At 34.4% G+C, this 15,143-nt stretch overlaps 1 protein-coding gene across 4 annotated transcripts in view; it reads right to left on the reverse strand.

Moving 5' to 3' along the window:
* FUT8 (fucosyltransferase 8) overlaps positions 1-15,143 on the reverse strand; it is a 112,300-nt gene that overhangs the window by 51,813 nt on the left and 45,344 nt on the right. For 3 of the 4 annotated variants that reach the window (XM_064657838.1, XM_064657835.1, XM_064657836.1), the window contains 2 exons: positions 13,522-13,616; positions 3,786-4,211 (listed from right to left, as the gene is read on the reverse strand). In XM_064657838.1, coding sequence (XP_064513908.1) covers positions 3,786-3,988 — 203 coding nt within the window. In that variant the 5' untranslated portion in view covers positions 3,989-4,211; positions 13,522-13,616. The remainder of the gene's footprint in view (positions 1-3,785; positions 4,212-13,521; positions 13,617-15,143) is intronic. The other variant, XM_064657837.1, reaches the window with a different exon arrangement.

Raw genomic sequence — 15,143 nt, forward strand, 5'->3', positions numbered from 1 at the left:
AAGTTAGATTCTTAATTGAAATACACTTCATTTCATGCACCAGTATATTGGATACCATAACATATTGTATATTTTAACCACAAAGGGTGTGCTGCTTTGTTCTCTAGATGTAAAATCTTAGTGGAGCAGGGCAGCAAAAGCAAGATTTTACCTCAGTATAACAAAATCCAACTTTGCAAGAGGGTTTACCTTTATGAGTTACCCTGGTGTAGAGATTCACCTTAACTACTCAGAGTTCACAGCCAGTGTTAGTAAATAGAGTTTTCAGTACAAAACCAAAAATTCTGGCAATTAAATCATATTCAAGTAATAGTTCCAGCCTTTCTGTTTCTGATCAGTAAAGCCTAAACCAAACTATGTCTTCACTTCAGGATGTAAACCAGAGCAAAAGTAATCTTTTCTGTCTTATTCAGTTTCTGAAGTTAATAGGTGTTTTGTTTCTATAATGTATGCTCATAGGAGCAGTGACCTTTTCCAGGACACAGATACTGAATCCATGGACTGTTGGTTAATGCCCCATTTTAAATAGACATACTGCTATAAAACGGTAAGTCAGATAATTTTAAAGCTAATAGCTATTTTCAACACAACTCGTTCTATCTGGCAAACGAAGAAATGAGACAATGATATTCTGTATCACATTTATGATTTAACACTTTAATAATGGAGGTTGACCAGAATATTTCTCAAACCTATTTGTGACATTTCTATGAAAATAATATCATGAATTTGGCACAATAAAAATAATGAATTTGGCTCTATATTGTCATAGATCACTTCCCTCCAAGTCTACTACTTCATCAATCTCAGATTACTTCCAGCAAAAAAATAGGCCTGATAATCTTCCAGTTTAAACTGGCTCATTCCTGGAGAGCCCTAACTACTGAAGCTGGAAATGTGTGGCTGTTCAAACTGGTATTTAAAATCATTTAGGCTTTCTCATGCAAGAATTTCAGATTCACCCGGGGTTACATACAATCACTTTGAGCAAAGGTCTCAAATATTTTTAAACAACATATTCACAAAAAGAAGCTGAACAAAGTCCTGTTAACACAGTTTTGGATCACCTAATCTAATTCTAGAAACCTGAAGCAACTAACTGAAGCATAGAGAAGGATTGCTGAAATGTTTTATTCTAACATGGTTAGATCAGAAATAAACTAATGTTTCTATTTTTAGAAATCATTATCAACAGTATAACCTATTACATAAAACTTGCCCACTAAAAATATAACATTTATTTGAATATAGATAAAGTTAGGGAACTATAGAAAGGTATCTAGAAAAACCATCCCTGCCTAAAGTATAATTTAGCCTCTATTTAACATCTCCTGTCTCTACTGCATCCGTCTTGAGAGGAAAAGAGCACCCTGTCATCCGTAAGATCATGTACTCTCTTCTAGTCACTGTGTAACTTGAACAGGTTATATTGCAATGACTGTGCAATACAACACATTATCATTTATTCAAGTCAGACAAATATGGGGGGCTGAAAGCCTGGAGGGTAGTAATCTTCACATTCAAAGCCAAATATTATCCCCTCTGAAGCAAGAAACCCTAAGGTTCACTATTACTGTCTAATAGTTAAGAAAGCTAAAGACTGCATTTATTCAAATACAGGATCTTGCTTAAATTTCATCATATCAGCATACTCTACATTACACCATTTTGTCAAAAAAATATATTACAGGCTTTGCCAATGCTGTTGTTATCATTTATTAATAAATTGATCATAGAAAACTACAGCCCACTCAGCCATCTATGGCCACATTACGCAAGGTGAAGATTATCTGTTCTTACTGTAGGGAGCTGTCGTTGTTGGGACGGACTACAACATATAATATTCAGCAAGAAAGTTTATTGGAAAAGAAAAATGAAGCAGCAGCAGCCACAAGCTGCAATTTACAGCCTCTTAAATACAGCTCTTTTGGTACACGTATACCACACAGATAGGTCAGCTTACATACACAAACTACAATTCTCACAGCTAATAGGTAGATTTTAGCTGGACTTTCTCTGGACTTTCTCAGTCCTACTTTCTCACAACATTTCTGTGCACCTGTCCCTGTTTTCCTTTGATGTTTATATTTTTCTCAGTCACTGTTCAAAACAAGTCCTCGTTCTCATGAGACAGTGTTCCCTGTCCCCACGGGACAGCTCTTCTCCTGCTGCTCCTCTGCTCTCTCAGGATGCATCAGTATGTTGTCAGGACCAGGGTCTCCATTCTCAGCCAGCTTCTTGTTCCATACCAGGGGTCCCGGCCCAGCCGAGATTCCCCACAGAGAGCACCTGGGTCAGCAGCATTTCTCCACCTCTGGGGAGCAGCACATGAATGCTGAGGTATTTCTTCAGTGATGACATGTTCAAAACTAAGACATTTTCCTATGCTAAGAAGCCTCATCAGCGCGCAGCCACATCTACAGTGCATTCCAGAAACCAGGAACAGAGTGCAATGAGAAAACATTTCGGCAAGGCAGGGAAGCCTACCCAGCCTACCAGATCAAATAGCCCTGGCTATTCATGAAAGAGAGAATGCACCAGAAGAAACATCAGGACAGGGTTAAGAGGAAAGGTATTCAATTCACTGCTACAGTCCATATGTGTGATTTCATTAAATGAAGGGCGGAAACAAACTGACTTAAAGATAAGGTAACAAAAACAGGATTAGAACCCTACAACACCCTAGTAAAGAAAACACATTTGTGCAATTCTATAATTTTTCCTGTGAAATATGAAGCAAAACATCAAGGCAGAAGATCCAAAATGTCATCTGCTGCTAGAGAGTATTAAAAGGCAAGTCCAAAATCAGTCTCTGTCTGCCAAGCAAGAAGAAACCAAGGGACATGATGAAGACTCAACTTTCAGTGCCCCTTGCTCTCCATGTACTATGCAGGTGATCCTGGCCACACCAGTGCTACACACATCTCCTGGTGCTTGTGAGTACATAGTTGTAAAAGAGACAGTAAGTGAATTCAGCTCATTTATAGATTTTTAAAATAAACATTACCCTCCCGTTCTGAAAAATCTTGTACTGAGCTTTACTCTTCTCTACCTTCCTACCTTCTCTACCTGCTCTTGTCCCCATGATCCACCAGGATTTTTACGTTGCACATGGTGATGTCCACAAACTTAGGTCCAATCTGCCTAAGCAGCTTTCCCTTTCAAGTTGTTAAGAAAGGAGATATCATAAGTCTATGTTAAAAGCTGTCTGTCTGAAAAGGTGAAAGAAAACACTGTAAATTGTAAATGTACCCATCTACAATCTAATAAATAATTATAAAAAGTGAGATGATCCTACTACTTTACAAGTATTTCTACAAGTTTAGCAGCAAGGAAGAAAAGATAAAAAAATTCATATAATGCACCAATCTATTGCAGCTCACCTTCAGCTTATCTTCAACAAGTTGTACAAATGTTTTCAGCGTTTTTAAAATTAGCTCTTCCAGATACTGCATGCAGAGTGTAAAGAACTAGTTGTTCTAAGTTGTACAAATATCATAATAATTGCGTTTGTTTGAAGTTGGCATTGAGAGTAATACTTGCACATCATTAAATAATGACTGTTAAATAATAATTACATTAGACCAGAACTAAATGTACATTATTTGTTTAAAGGCTTGGCAATATATTTTCAGCTACTAGAGTACAGATTAAAACACTCATCTATACTTCTAAATGTTAAATATGATTTTACAAAAAATCCCACATACAACCCTTACAATTTAATTTCTGATATTTCATTTTTAACCATTTTCTGAACAGTTTTAATTACTTTTAGATCCTACCTGAGAGATTCTGCCATCCGCCTTAAGTCTTCATTTTGCTGCTTTAAGCGTTCAAGTTTAGCGAGGATCTTGGATAACTCACGACTAGAGTGATCTGGGTGCTCACTGTCTCGTACCAGGTGTCCACCAATATAAAAGAGTAAAGTTCCCCAAGCAAAGAGGATAAGCATAATCCAACGCCAGGAACCAGTCCATGGCCGCATTTTCAGAAGTTCAATTCACTCCAGAACTGCTTCTGCTCACAAAATAACAAACATTTTAAGTCCTTAGCTTGTACAAAGGTGGACAATTTCAATTCCTCTGCTTCACCACATTGTACCAGAGAAAAATTATTTTCAGTGTTTATCTTACTGCAACTCCTTAAAGAAGATTCTTATAAGGCTGTACATAGAAATCATTAATATTGCGTCATTCTTCATTTATATTCTGTGGGAAAAAAATAAAAAAATCTGAAATTATAATTCTGATATGTAAAAATATATTGGATTGCAATTAAGCTAAATGTACTGTCATTAACATTCCGGAATGATAATAGACAATGTTACTACTTTCTGTCACAGAGACAAAGAAATAAGCTTTTAACTTTCCACAGAACAGCTGAGTTCACGAATGAATGACAAAGAATATGCAATTAATCCCAGGTTTGAAATGCCCAGAAGAAACGCTGGTTTTTATAAGAGAAATATTTACTAATTTATGTGTCATTTTATACATTAAAATAGTTCAAAAATCATTCTGTGGTAAAGTCGACAGTCTCCTTTACTATCAACAAATAGCTTTTATTTAATTACAAATACATATTCACTTTTTTTACTTTTATTTACTTTCTTCTCCATTTTTACCATGACTTTGACTTTGTAACAAAGGAGTTATAGCCATTGTAACAACATATGCTGCTATTTGCAAGTATTTGAAAACCAGGCATGGCTTTAGAAACCTAAGTTTTAGAAACATTTCTCTACTGTTTTAAAACTATCAAACCCATTTTGATAAGTTATTATTAAACTATAAAAATGCAAAAAAATTATCAAAAGGTAATATCATCTCTCATATAAAAACGCTGCAGCATTTTAAAAAATGAAAAATCACCTCAACTCGTTTTCTACTTGGCAAAACATCATTTAATGAGTGTAAGAATCTCCTCATTCTATCTAGAAGAGATTTTAACTGACAGCATGTCTAAAATCTTCTTAAGTACTTCTCCCTTCACTTCCTTTCTCAGCAACGTAAAATTCCTACCTTTTTTAAAAGGCATATATATATGTCATTCATATTCAATTTCCAAAATAACCCATATTTTGAAGTCTCAGATCTATAAATCCACAGTATTTCCTTTGAGATGCTATCCACACCTACCTTCTCTCAAATTACTCTTTTCTGTTTAATCCTTCTTTAACCTTAGCTTCTTTTTAATTTCATTTAGTTATCCTGTTCCAACTCATTTCAAGTTTAGAGAAAAGTCTTCCCAAACTGCAGTAACTTCCAAACTGACCCACTTATGGAGATATGCCTGGAGTATGCATTTCCAGGAGTATGCATTTCCAGATACAATAACGTTAACATAGTATTGAAAATGTTCACAAATTTCTCTAGTTATCTTTTAGAAGGGGGGTTGTTTGTATATGTTTGAAAGAGGCAAAAAAAATTCACTTATGACTTTTAAGACAGTACACAAGACCAACTATTTGAAAATTGAAAGTTGAAAATGAAATGGAAAATATTTGTAGTACCTCTCAGGTTTTTCCACCTAATGTATCTGTGACAAGGGGAGTTATAAGCAGGTCAGTTTTCTTTGAAAGTAATGTCAGAAGCCCACTTTAAGGGCACGTCATTTTCTAAAGATCTCTAAGAAAGCTGTATATAGCTTTTGCTTTAGCTTGGTGAAAGCATGGGACTGCCTTCAGGAAAACAGTGGTTTTTCCAATAATCTTCACAGATCATTGCATAAGTAAATGGAACCCACACTGCATGTAACAGAATAAGCCATTCCCAACCCACAGTGGATTGTGGGTATAAGCCAAGCAAGCCTAGTTACTTGCCAGAATGATAAATATAAAACTCTGATGGATTGACATTTCAGGTTTAAGTGAGAAAGTGCATTCTTATATCTATACTAACAATCACCCAGAAAATGTTTGACTGTGGTTGCAACACAGTAAGTGAAATCACAAAGTCTATGACAGCAATGGAAAGAAAAAAATAATAGTAGATTTTAAATATTCCTCTACTGATTGGGTAAATATTATACTGGGAATTGTGATAGAGACTGAACAGATGCTACAGACACCATAAAGTTACTGCTTAAGAGAAAAACTACTGTTAAAAATTCTTGACTTAATCATAAGCAGTTTGCAGAACTTTGATCAGAAAGTTTCTGCTGGAGAACAACTTTATAACAGTCTGCATAATATACTCAGATACGACTGCCTCCTAGGAGAATCAAAGTAAAAACTGCACTATAGCTGTGATTAAATTCAAGAAAGGGAACTGTTTTAAAAGAGAAATGGACTTCACACCACGGGGAAAGATACCATGTTTCTAATTAAAACAAGAAGTAAAGGTGACTGTTATAATTAGTAAAGAAAGTATCCTAATAAAAAGTTATAAGCATGGTCAAGTGACTAGGTAGATAAGACTAAATTCTGGTATATAAACCACATAAAAATTAATACTAAACCTTTTATCCAAAGTAGATAGCTTACTAGAGACTCCAGGGTCCACAAATGATGAGAGTATATAAGAACTGTTTATAGAGCACTTTGCAAGGAAAATATTGACTTTCTTTTTTTTTTAATCTGTTTTTTATAAAACATGAGCTTAAGTAGGCTCACAAATCAGGTACCTTCTTTACCAGAGGAAGTGTTGGTCTGTCTCAAACAACAGTGCTAGTAGATCAGACTATCAAACAAATCCACAAAATTAACATAACAAGTCATCAGGAAGAGATGGTACTCTTCCAGCAGTTCTAAAGAAGTTAAAGAATGCAGTAGTTTAATTATTAACAGTAGAGTGTAACATCTTACTTATAATCACCATGCAGCAAAGCAATGGAAAATTAAAAGACTAAACTGAATTATTTGTAAGGGCTACAGGAGGAATTCCTGCAGCTACAGGGCAGAAAAAAATTATATTCATGTCAGGCAAACTGGCAGAAATTATTGTAAGGTGAAATAAATCTGCAGACATTAGGATGCATGTAATCAAAATAAAAAAGTACTAAATGGCTTTTAAAAAGAAATTGTGCCTCATAACTTTATTGAGGGTCTTTTGAAGGCATAAACAAACACATCGGCAAGAGAGAACCAATCCTAATTGTTGATCTAATCAACGTGGATTTTCAAATGACATTCAACAAGGTCCCCAAAATGTTTCAAAAAACCTAAGCTGCATGGAAGAAGAAAGTTCATCATGAGTTAAAAGAGATGAAACGTACAGTAAGACTATGTTTAAGTTGAAAGAATGATCAGGGACCTCTCTGGACCCATGGTAGAGTTCATACAGTTTGATATATTCATAAATCATTCGGAAAGCAAGGCAAAATAAGAGGTAAAAAATCTGATAGCAATGATCATAAGGTCATCAAGATGTTGTTTAATGAAGAAAAAAAATTAGAAAAAATCAATTAATCAGTGTGTAGAGTTGTGTATAGATGAACTTTGAAGGCTATCAGCAATGGACTTAGCTGTGATAGGTAGTTCTATAAAACACCAATTCATCATTGGGCTAAATGCAACCAAGTCCTCACAGGTTTTATCTGATTTCTATCAATCTCTGCTGATGTCATTGATCTTTTTATAAGTTAGGTCATGGTTAAATATAAAATAAAGATGCCAAACTAGCTGAATAAATAGGAAGAACATTCTGAACTAACATTAAACAGTCAGCCTGTACATCAAATGTGGTGTATCTAATTATACATGAGTTCTAATAAATCTCAACAACTGACTTTGTACTGTAATGTGGCTTTCACATTATTTCTTCTATTTCATACTGTTCTGGGAATGCAAAATGTCAAAGTATTTGACATTCCAGGGATGAGGCATCCAGTAACCCTGGATGCCCCATCCCTGGAAGAGTTCAAAGCCGGGTTGGATGCAACTTTGAGCAGCCTGATCTAGTGAGTGGCAACCCTGCCTGTGGTAAGAGGGTTGGAACAGCATGATCTTTAAGGTCCCTTCCAGCCCAAACCATTCTATGATTCTGCCATTCATTATTTCAGTCCATAAATCAAATTATAATACACAAAAGACTAGCAGAAATAAAAGTTGAAATAGGGAAACAAAAAGGAAAAATTATCACATTTTTATAACTCTTCAATTTATAGCTTGTGTCAGATTTCTGAAAGATCTCCACATGCAGACATATACCACAGATATCTGCCTGACAGAAAGTCAAGATGTTATGTCAATATTTACACTTCCCTAATTTTCTACAGCTGCTTATGAGTTTTCATACTATAAACTAAGCTCAGGACTGCCAAGACCGAACACATGAGCCTCAAGTTAGAAAAAATCGTAGCAGCAGCCAACAAATGCAGTAATTCAAACCTGACATGAATCATACCAAACACGGTCATGAACATCATCTGACACTGAGCATCTAAATAAGAACCCATCAAACCTAAAAGATGTAGGAGAGCAGTACCAACCAATATATTTTATTAAGTGGAAGACAGAATAATATTTAAATAGCAATGATTAGTGTTATTATAAATTTATGTTATTATATAGTGACGAATCCTTATTCTAACAATACTATGTTACTTTTATTTTACCAGAGGAAGCCATGTATTTTAATTTACTAGTTATCCCCTGAGATTTACCATAAGTTCTTGTCTTACATTTGATTGGATTTACCCATACCCTTGCATTTTCCAGTGCATAAGCATGTCAAAACATAGTATATTGACAATTAGCTAATTTACATTTTCTTCCCTGCAATTTCAGATTATTTTCCCTTCTAGGGGATCTTGAGAATAGCTGACTACATTTGTATAATGTCACTTTCTAAAATAATGTAATAAAGTATCTCCTTTATCTCTTTCAAAAGGCTTACACTGGATATACAGACTGAAAAAGAATGTATTCCTCTATTCCCCCCAACAGCTCTAGAGCAATCTTTCACAGTAATTTTCTTTTAAAATTTATCACTATACCCAGTTAAGAGGGTTTCAATCTGATCTCTCAGGGAAATCATCTCCCATTTATAAGAGCCCAGCTACCATCCGAATTTATTGCCAAATACATAGCCCAGAAAATGTGGTTAGTGTCACAAATTTATCTAGACTCCATTAAGAGAAGACAGAATATTTACATAAAAATAAGGATCTGCTTCAAGTCTTAATTGGTAAATCAAATTGTGCATACTATACACATAAGCCAGAATTGATTGTAAGAACATGAAAATGTTTTGTTACCAAATTATCAGGGAAAATTGGTTAAAAACATTGCTTCAATGCAAGTGTTTACAAAATGACTAAAGGAAACCATAAAGAGAACATTAACTTCATTAAAATTATAACTAAAAAGAGACTGAAGTGTAGCACCAATACCTTAATGAGAAATGTCAAAGCTATTTTGCCATAGAATAAATGATTTATCAATAAAAAATAAATACATACTACCTTTCCACATCTTTCTTCCATAAAGCCTTCTAGTTATTTTAAAGCTTTAAAAGGTACTTACGAATTAGAAACTTGAATAGCCCAATACTTAATTTCAAACAGAAGGACATATCCCATGACTTAAATAAGGTCCTTATTAACTTACTATTCCAAACACGCTTTCAGTAACAAATTCAGTGATGCAGTTGAGATCTTCTCCTTTTGTATGCTCTTTCTGTTTGCTTGCTCTTCAGAATTATGGCCCCAGAATAGTAGTACAATTTTTCTCAGTAATGTACAGTTTCAAGTTATTTTAGATTAAATTGAAAACGAACTAAGCAAGTCTCCTTCTGGCTCAAATACCTACTGACCTAAATTCAATCAAAAAAGCATACCTTATGTAAGTTGAAAAGAAAAAAAATTACTCATTAAGTAATACTCACACCTCACTATAGCTAACATATACAGCTCTATATTTAATGGCATGTTCATCACCTACAATTTGATATATGAAATTCACTCCACTTAAGAGCTATCACAATGACTTATCACTAAATTTGAAACACTCAAAAAGCATGTTACACTGTACATACAACTTAGATTGAACTTTCCCAACCTTGTTAGTTTCACTTAAAAGTAAACTTAAGTAAGTAAAGTTAGTATTTATAAGATTCCACTCATAAAAATTATCTTCTTAGGAGAGCATGCTACCGTACTTAGAGCCTGTCGTGCTCTAACAAAAATGAAAACTAAAACAACTTTCCAATTCCATATAATGATGATGTGATGGCACAATCTCTGACAAAGGATTAGAACCTAATGAAATAATCCTTTTATGATATTAAAATAAAACTAAGGATCAAAGGACAAAAGTAACAGGTAACAAGCCTCTGTAACATTTGATAAAAATAAGCAAACATTACAAATATTATTCATGGTGTATGCAATGCATCCTTTATGAAGACTTAAGAGAGTATTTGAAGCAGAATTCTATATGTTACACAAGGTGTTGCTGGTGTCTCATATGAAACAAATACTTGCTTTTCTCTCTCGGACCTGCCTCCTGTAATATATCCTAGAACGGGATTTGTCTTCCCTGACCACATTACTCTGGCAGTCAGCAACCATTTTACAAGGACATAATACCACCAAATCTTTTTGCATCTGTCTCTCTTCAAATTTATAAGGTCCTATCTTATATACAGAAATTCTTCATCCTTTTGTGTTATCACATTTTATCCCATTCTACCACTCCAGTATCCCAAATAAAAAATTATTGTACATTTTTCTGACCCCCACTAGAACACTCTTCTACTTTGTGACCTAAATTTCATTATAATCTATTATATTTTTGTGACATTGTCACTACTGAAAACACTCAAAATGAATAACACAAGTAATCCACCGCACTAATAGGGTGTCTCCTCCAGGCTAATACTCTTCCTTTTAGCACAAGTCCCTGTCACTTCATCCCTTTAGCTACTTCTTTTTCCAATGAATGATTTCACTTTTCATCTACCTTTTCTCTCACTCAATACTCAAAACTTTCTATGTGCCAAGAAATGCTGAAAGGGAGTTTACATGCACAGTTTCTCCCAAACTACGTTTCATTAGGAAATTTATCTCATTGAAACAGCAAGCAAACCCAGAATAATACAGAGAAAAAAATCTTTGACAACAGATCTGTGTTGCATTTATCTAATTTTCCATTTTTATCTACCTTTACTTTGTTAATTCTCATTTCTTCAAAATTTGTCTTCGTGCTTTGCAGACCACTGTGATCAAGTCAGGACTGGTAATTATTTCTAATTCTAGCATTCATATACATCAATCCCAAGAGACTTTATCCTACTTAGTTCCAAACATTTTTAGACTATTGACTGGAAACAAGTTGGAAAGTATTTCATTCATCTATAACTTTTTAATTACCTTTATTAACATACAAATTGTATCTATTATTTTCTTCAACTGGAGAACAGAAACCCATTCACAGAGCATGTATTAATGTTCTGTGTCCTAAAAATACCCAAAATGAAGTTCCTTTAGTTTCCTATTCAAACTCACTGTTGCAGGTATATTTTTTCTACCCATAAAAACTATCCATTTCCTCTTTTTTTCTGGAACAAGGACATAAAATCTGTAGTATTACATATGTATAATTGGTGTATAAAATTACTTCTTTTTTTCTTCTTAACTTCTATTCACATGTACAGGACATAAGTAAATATAATCATGAAACTTGCTTAGTATTTACTCCTACATCCACAACTTCCTCTTTACTACTGTTTCTTTCTGTAAAGCCTAATTTGATATCTGTATGGATTGCTCTGAGCAATTTGAGTGATTTTCTCTTCATATGCTCCCTTATAATTTTACATAAATAAATATGGCCTGCTCATCTGACACAATCTGCAGATTATTATCAAATTAACATTTTGTTAATGGAATTCACCACCCTTTTCAATTTCATTGCAAGTGGACATTTATTCAATACTGAAGTCTTCAAAGACTACAGTTTTGGATCTTCATCACAGAAAACTCCCTGGCAGGAAGAGAGGGTACTGAGGGACTTCCTTAACTATGTGAAAGCTACAGGCCCACTAATTTAATTCGGTTAGAAAACAAATCATAACCAACAAGAACAACCTTTGAAGAAAGATGCAGTGTGATTTATCCTTCCTGAAATTTGGCTGGAGAGGTTCTGTCACTGAGTGTGGAAGCTTGATGACTTTTCCGACTTACAGAGATTATGAAGGAAGTAAATTACTACAAGTTGAGCAATTAAAAAGCTAGAGTATAAAAGCAAGATTAACAGCTTGAGAAGAGTCATCTTAAGATTCATTTAGAAGCATTAGCAGAATACATACTATAATACAGAAAAAACATTCAAAGTAGAAGAATGTAGGGGAAGATTCTGGTATTACTTTGGACTAATTGCCAAATTTCTTCTTCTTTTAGGAACCCAATATTTACTGATGCAACCAAAATAAAGTCAACAGGATGAACACATGTAGAATATAACAGAGATCTTATTAACAGTTTCAGAGTTGCTGTATTTGTAACCCAAGTAGCAGTAATAAATTCCCTAAAATGACTGACGACTAGTGAAGACATGACAGAAATCACCAAACCAGGGTTGCTACTGCTTTTTTCAAGTTTTTAAGAAGGTGTGTAACAGACAAACTGAAGAGAGAATAGTAAATGTAATTTCCCTTACAAGTCTAAGTTCAATCAGAACCATGTAGGAAAGTAATTAAGGAGTGTACGCACTTATTTTCTATAGGTCTCCTCCTCTATCAGTGATCCCTAACTACCATAAATAGCTGAGTTTTTATCCAGAATAATAATCTTGGTACCATTAATGAACAAGGTCTTAACTCTTTCATCTCAAAAGAATTTCTAATATTATTTTGTATTTTATTATATTCCTTTACATTACCTTGTTATGTTCAAATTGGTAAATATTACCCAGGTCTCCCCTTCATCCAACTGCATCTAGTTACATGTATTTTTCACTTTGGTATTGAATCTCCTCATGCTTCTCTCATTTACAGTCAACAGACACCAGTAAATATATACTCCTGGCTTTATATCGTATCTTTATAACCTTAGCTCTTTGCACACTTCTGTAGGCTCCCTACAAGGTTCTAGCTGACAATGCCACAAACAAAATCATTTTGGGATATTTAAGGTTCTTCACTAATTACTCATTATCTGGCTTCTTTAAGAATTTAATAACATTGACAAGAACATATTCTTAAATATTTCTACTGTCCTGCACTGACCACAAGTACTACATTCTTTGTATTTAGTACATCACATGGTCATACTGGTGCAAGTCCAGTAAACAGAGTTAGTGAAGTCTCCATCCCTGGAGGCTGGGCAAAGACCTGAGCAACCCACTCAAATTGATCCTACTTGATCAGTGGTGTTGGACTAGAAGCTCTCCAGAGATACTTTCCAAAGTCAGCTATAAAGTGATTCCATGAAATAAAGGCACTTTTATAGATTTTGATGTGAAAAAAATATTCTAAAATGCACAGCATGCAAATGGTACAACATACTTTATCTTTCACATAAATAGCAGTATTTTTTTTAAAATCATAACCTCGTAACATATGAAGAAAAGCTCACCCTCTCCACAAGAGCAGGAAATAAACACAACTGCATCATGGAGGTTGGAGGTTAACATGCAATTCCACTATTCCAGTAGTCAGTGAAATTAGTAACTGAAGGAAAAAAAGAAAGTCCTTTTAATTTCACATTCAAACAAAAGTATTTCACATTCTAAAAAAAATCTTCCTTTTGATTTACTCTTGTATCATAACAGCGAGAAAGAATCTAATGTTTAAAGTATCATATTTTCTGCTTGTTATTTAACTAATCATGGATTATCCACAAAGATAAATCATTCAATCAGAATATTTTTAACTACCATCTTGCATTGTATCTAGCTTAGATACAATGTGATCTAGCAATCAAAGAATTAAATCAAAGAATATTTTAGGGTCTGTACTGAATTAATGAGTGACTTGTACAAGTCAGTCTCACCAGGCCCCAATTTTCCTTGTTAATATTTGCCAACTTCAAACCTGTGTTTGAAGTTGATTCATTAATATTTACAGATACTATCAAATTTGCAGCTGAAAGATGTTATACATTTTGAACACAAGATATAAATCTGCATAATCAATTAAAGCAATTCAGTCATTTAGCAGTTTTGTCAAATAATTGTTTCCCCATCTCCAAGCATTACTCCCTGTTCAAAATACCAATCTAACTTTCACATTGAAAAAAAATAAAAAAAACAAAAATTCAGGACAGAATGTTTATTTTTAACCTTAATTTTTATAAAATGAATACAACTGTATTCATGTATATTCTTTCATATATATTATCATTTATAAAAAATATAAATATGTTAAGGAAACCTTGTAAAGAAAATTAATTTTCTTGCAATCAAAATATTAAAAGTCACTAGAATAATCATCTAATGTAACTGGAGAAAGTACAAATCTGAAGACTTGGAGAAAACAAAATACAGATAAATTGAATAGTTCTTTAAAAGTATCCCATAGGAGAAGAATACAACTCTCAAAGTTTCAAGAAAGTTCCTGCTATCTTGCAAAAAAACATAAGCTCTCTTCATATCTTCTTAACCCAAAACCACAAATTCTCTCTCAAAACAAAATTCTTCTTTACTCATTTTAGCATTTATTAGAGACAACACACATATTGCTCCAAGGCCTGCCTTTTGTGAAGTGTAGTAAGACCTTCAGAATCACAGAATGTTAAGTGGTTGGAATGGACCTTACAGATCATCTAGTCCCAACTCTCCTGCCAAGTGCAGGAACACCTCCCACTGCACCAGGTTGCTCAAGGCCTTATCCAACCTGTCTTTGAACACTGCCAGTGTTGGGGCATCCAAAACCCCCCTGAGCAATCTGTTCCAGTGTCTAACCTCACTCACAGCAAAAAATTTCTTCCTAACACCTAACCTAAATTTCCTCTCTTTCAATTTGTATCCATTACTCCTTTCCCTATCACTACAGTTCCTAGTGAAGAGTCCCTCTCTGGCTTCCCGATAGGCCCCCTTCAGGTACTGGAAGACTGTGATACAGTTTCCACGCAACCTTCTCTTCTCCAGGATGGACAGTCCCAACTTTCTCAGCCTGTCCTCATAAGGGAGGTGCTCCAGTCCTCTTGTCAACTTTGTGGTCCTCCTCTGGATTTGCTCCAACAGTTCATGTCCTTCT

Source organism: Pseudopipra pipra, chromosome 6, assembly GCF_036250125.1.
Source record: "Pseudopipra pipra isolate bDixPip1 chromosome 6, bDixPip1.hap1, whole genome shotgun sequence".
Classification (NCBI taxonomy): domain Eukaryota; kingdom Metazoa; phylum Chordata; class Aves; order Passeriformes; family Pipridae; genus Pseudopipra; species Pseudopipra pipra.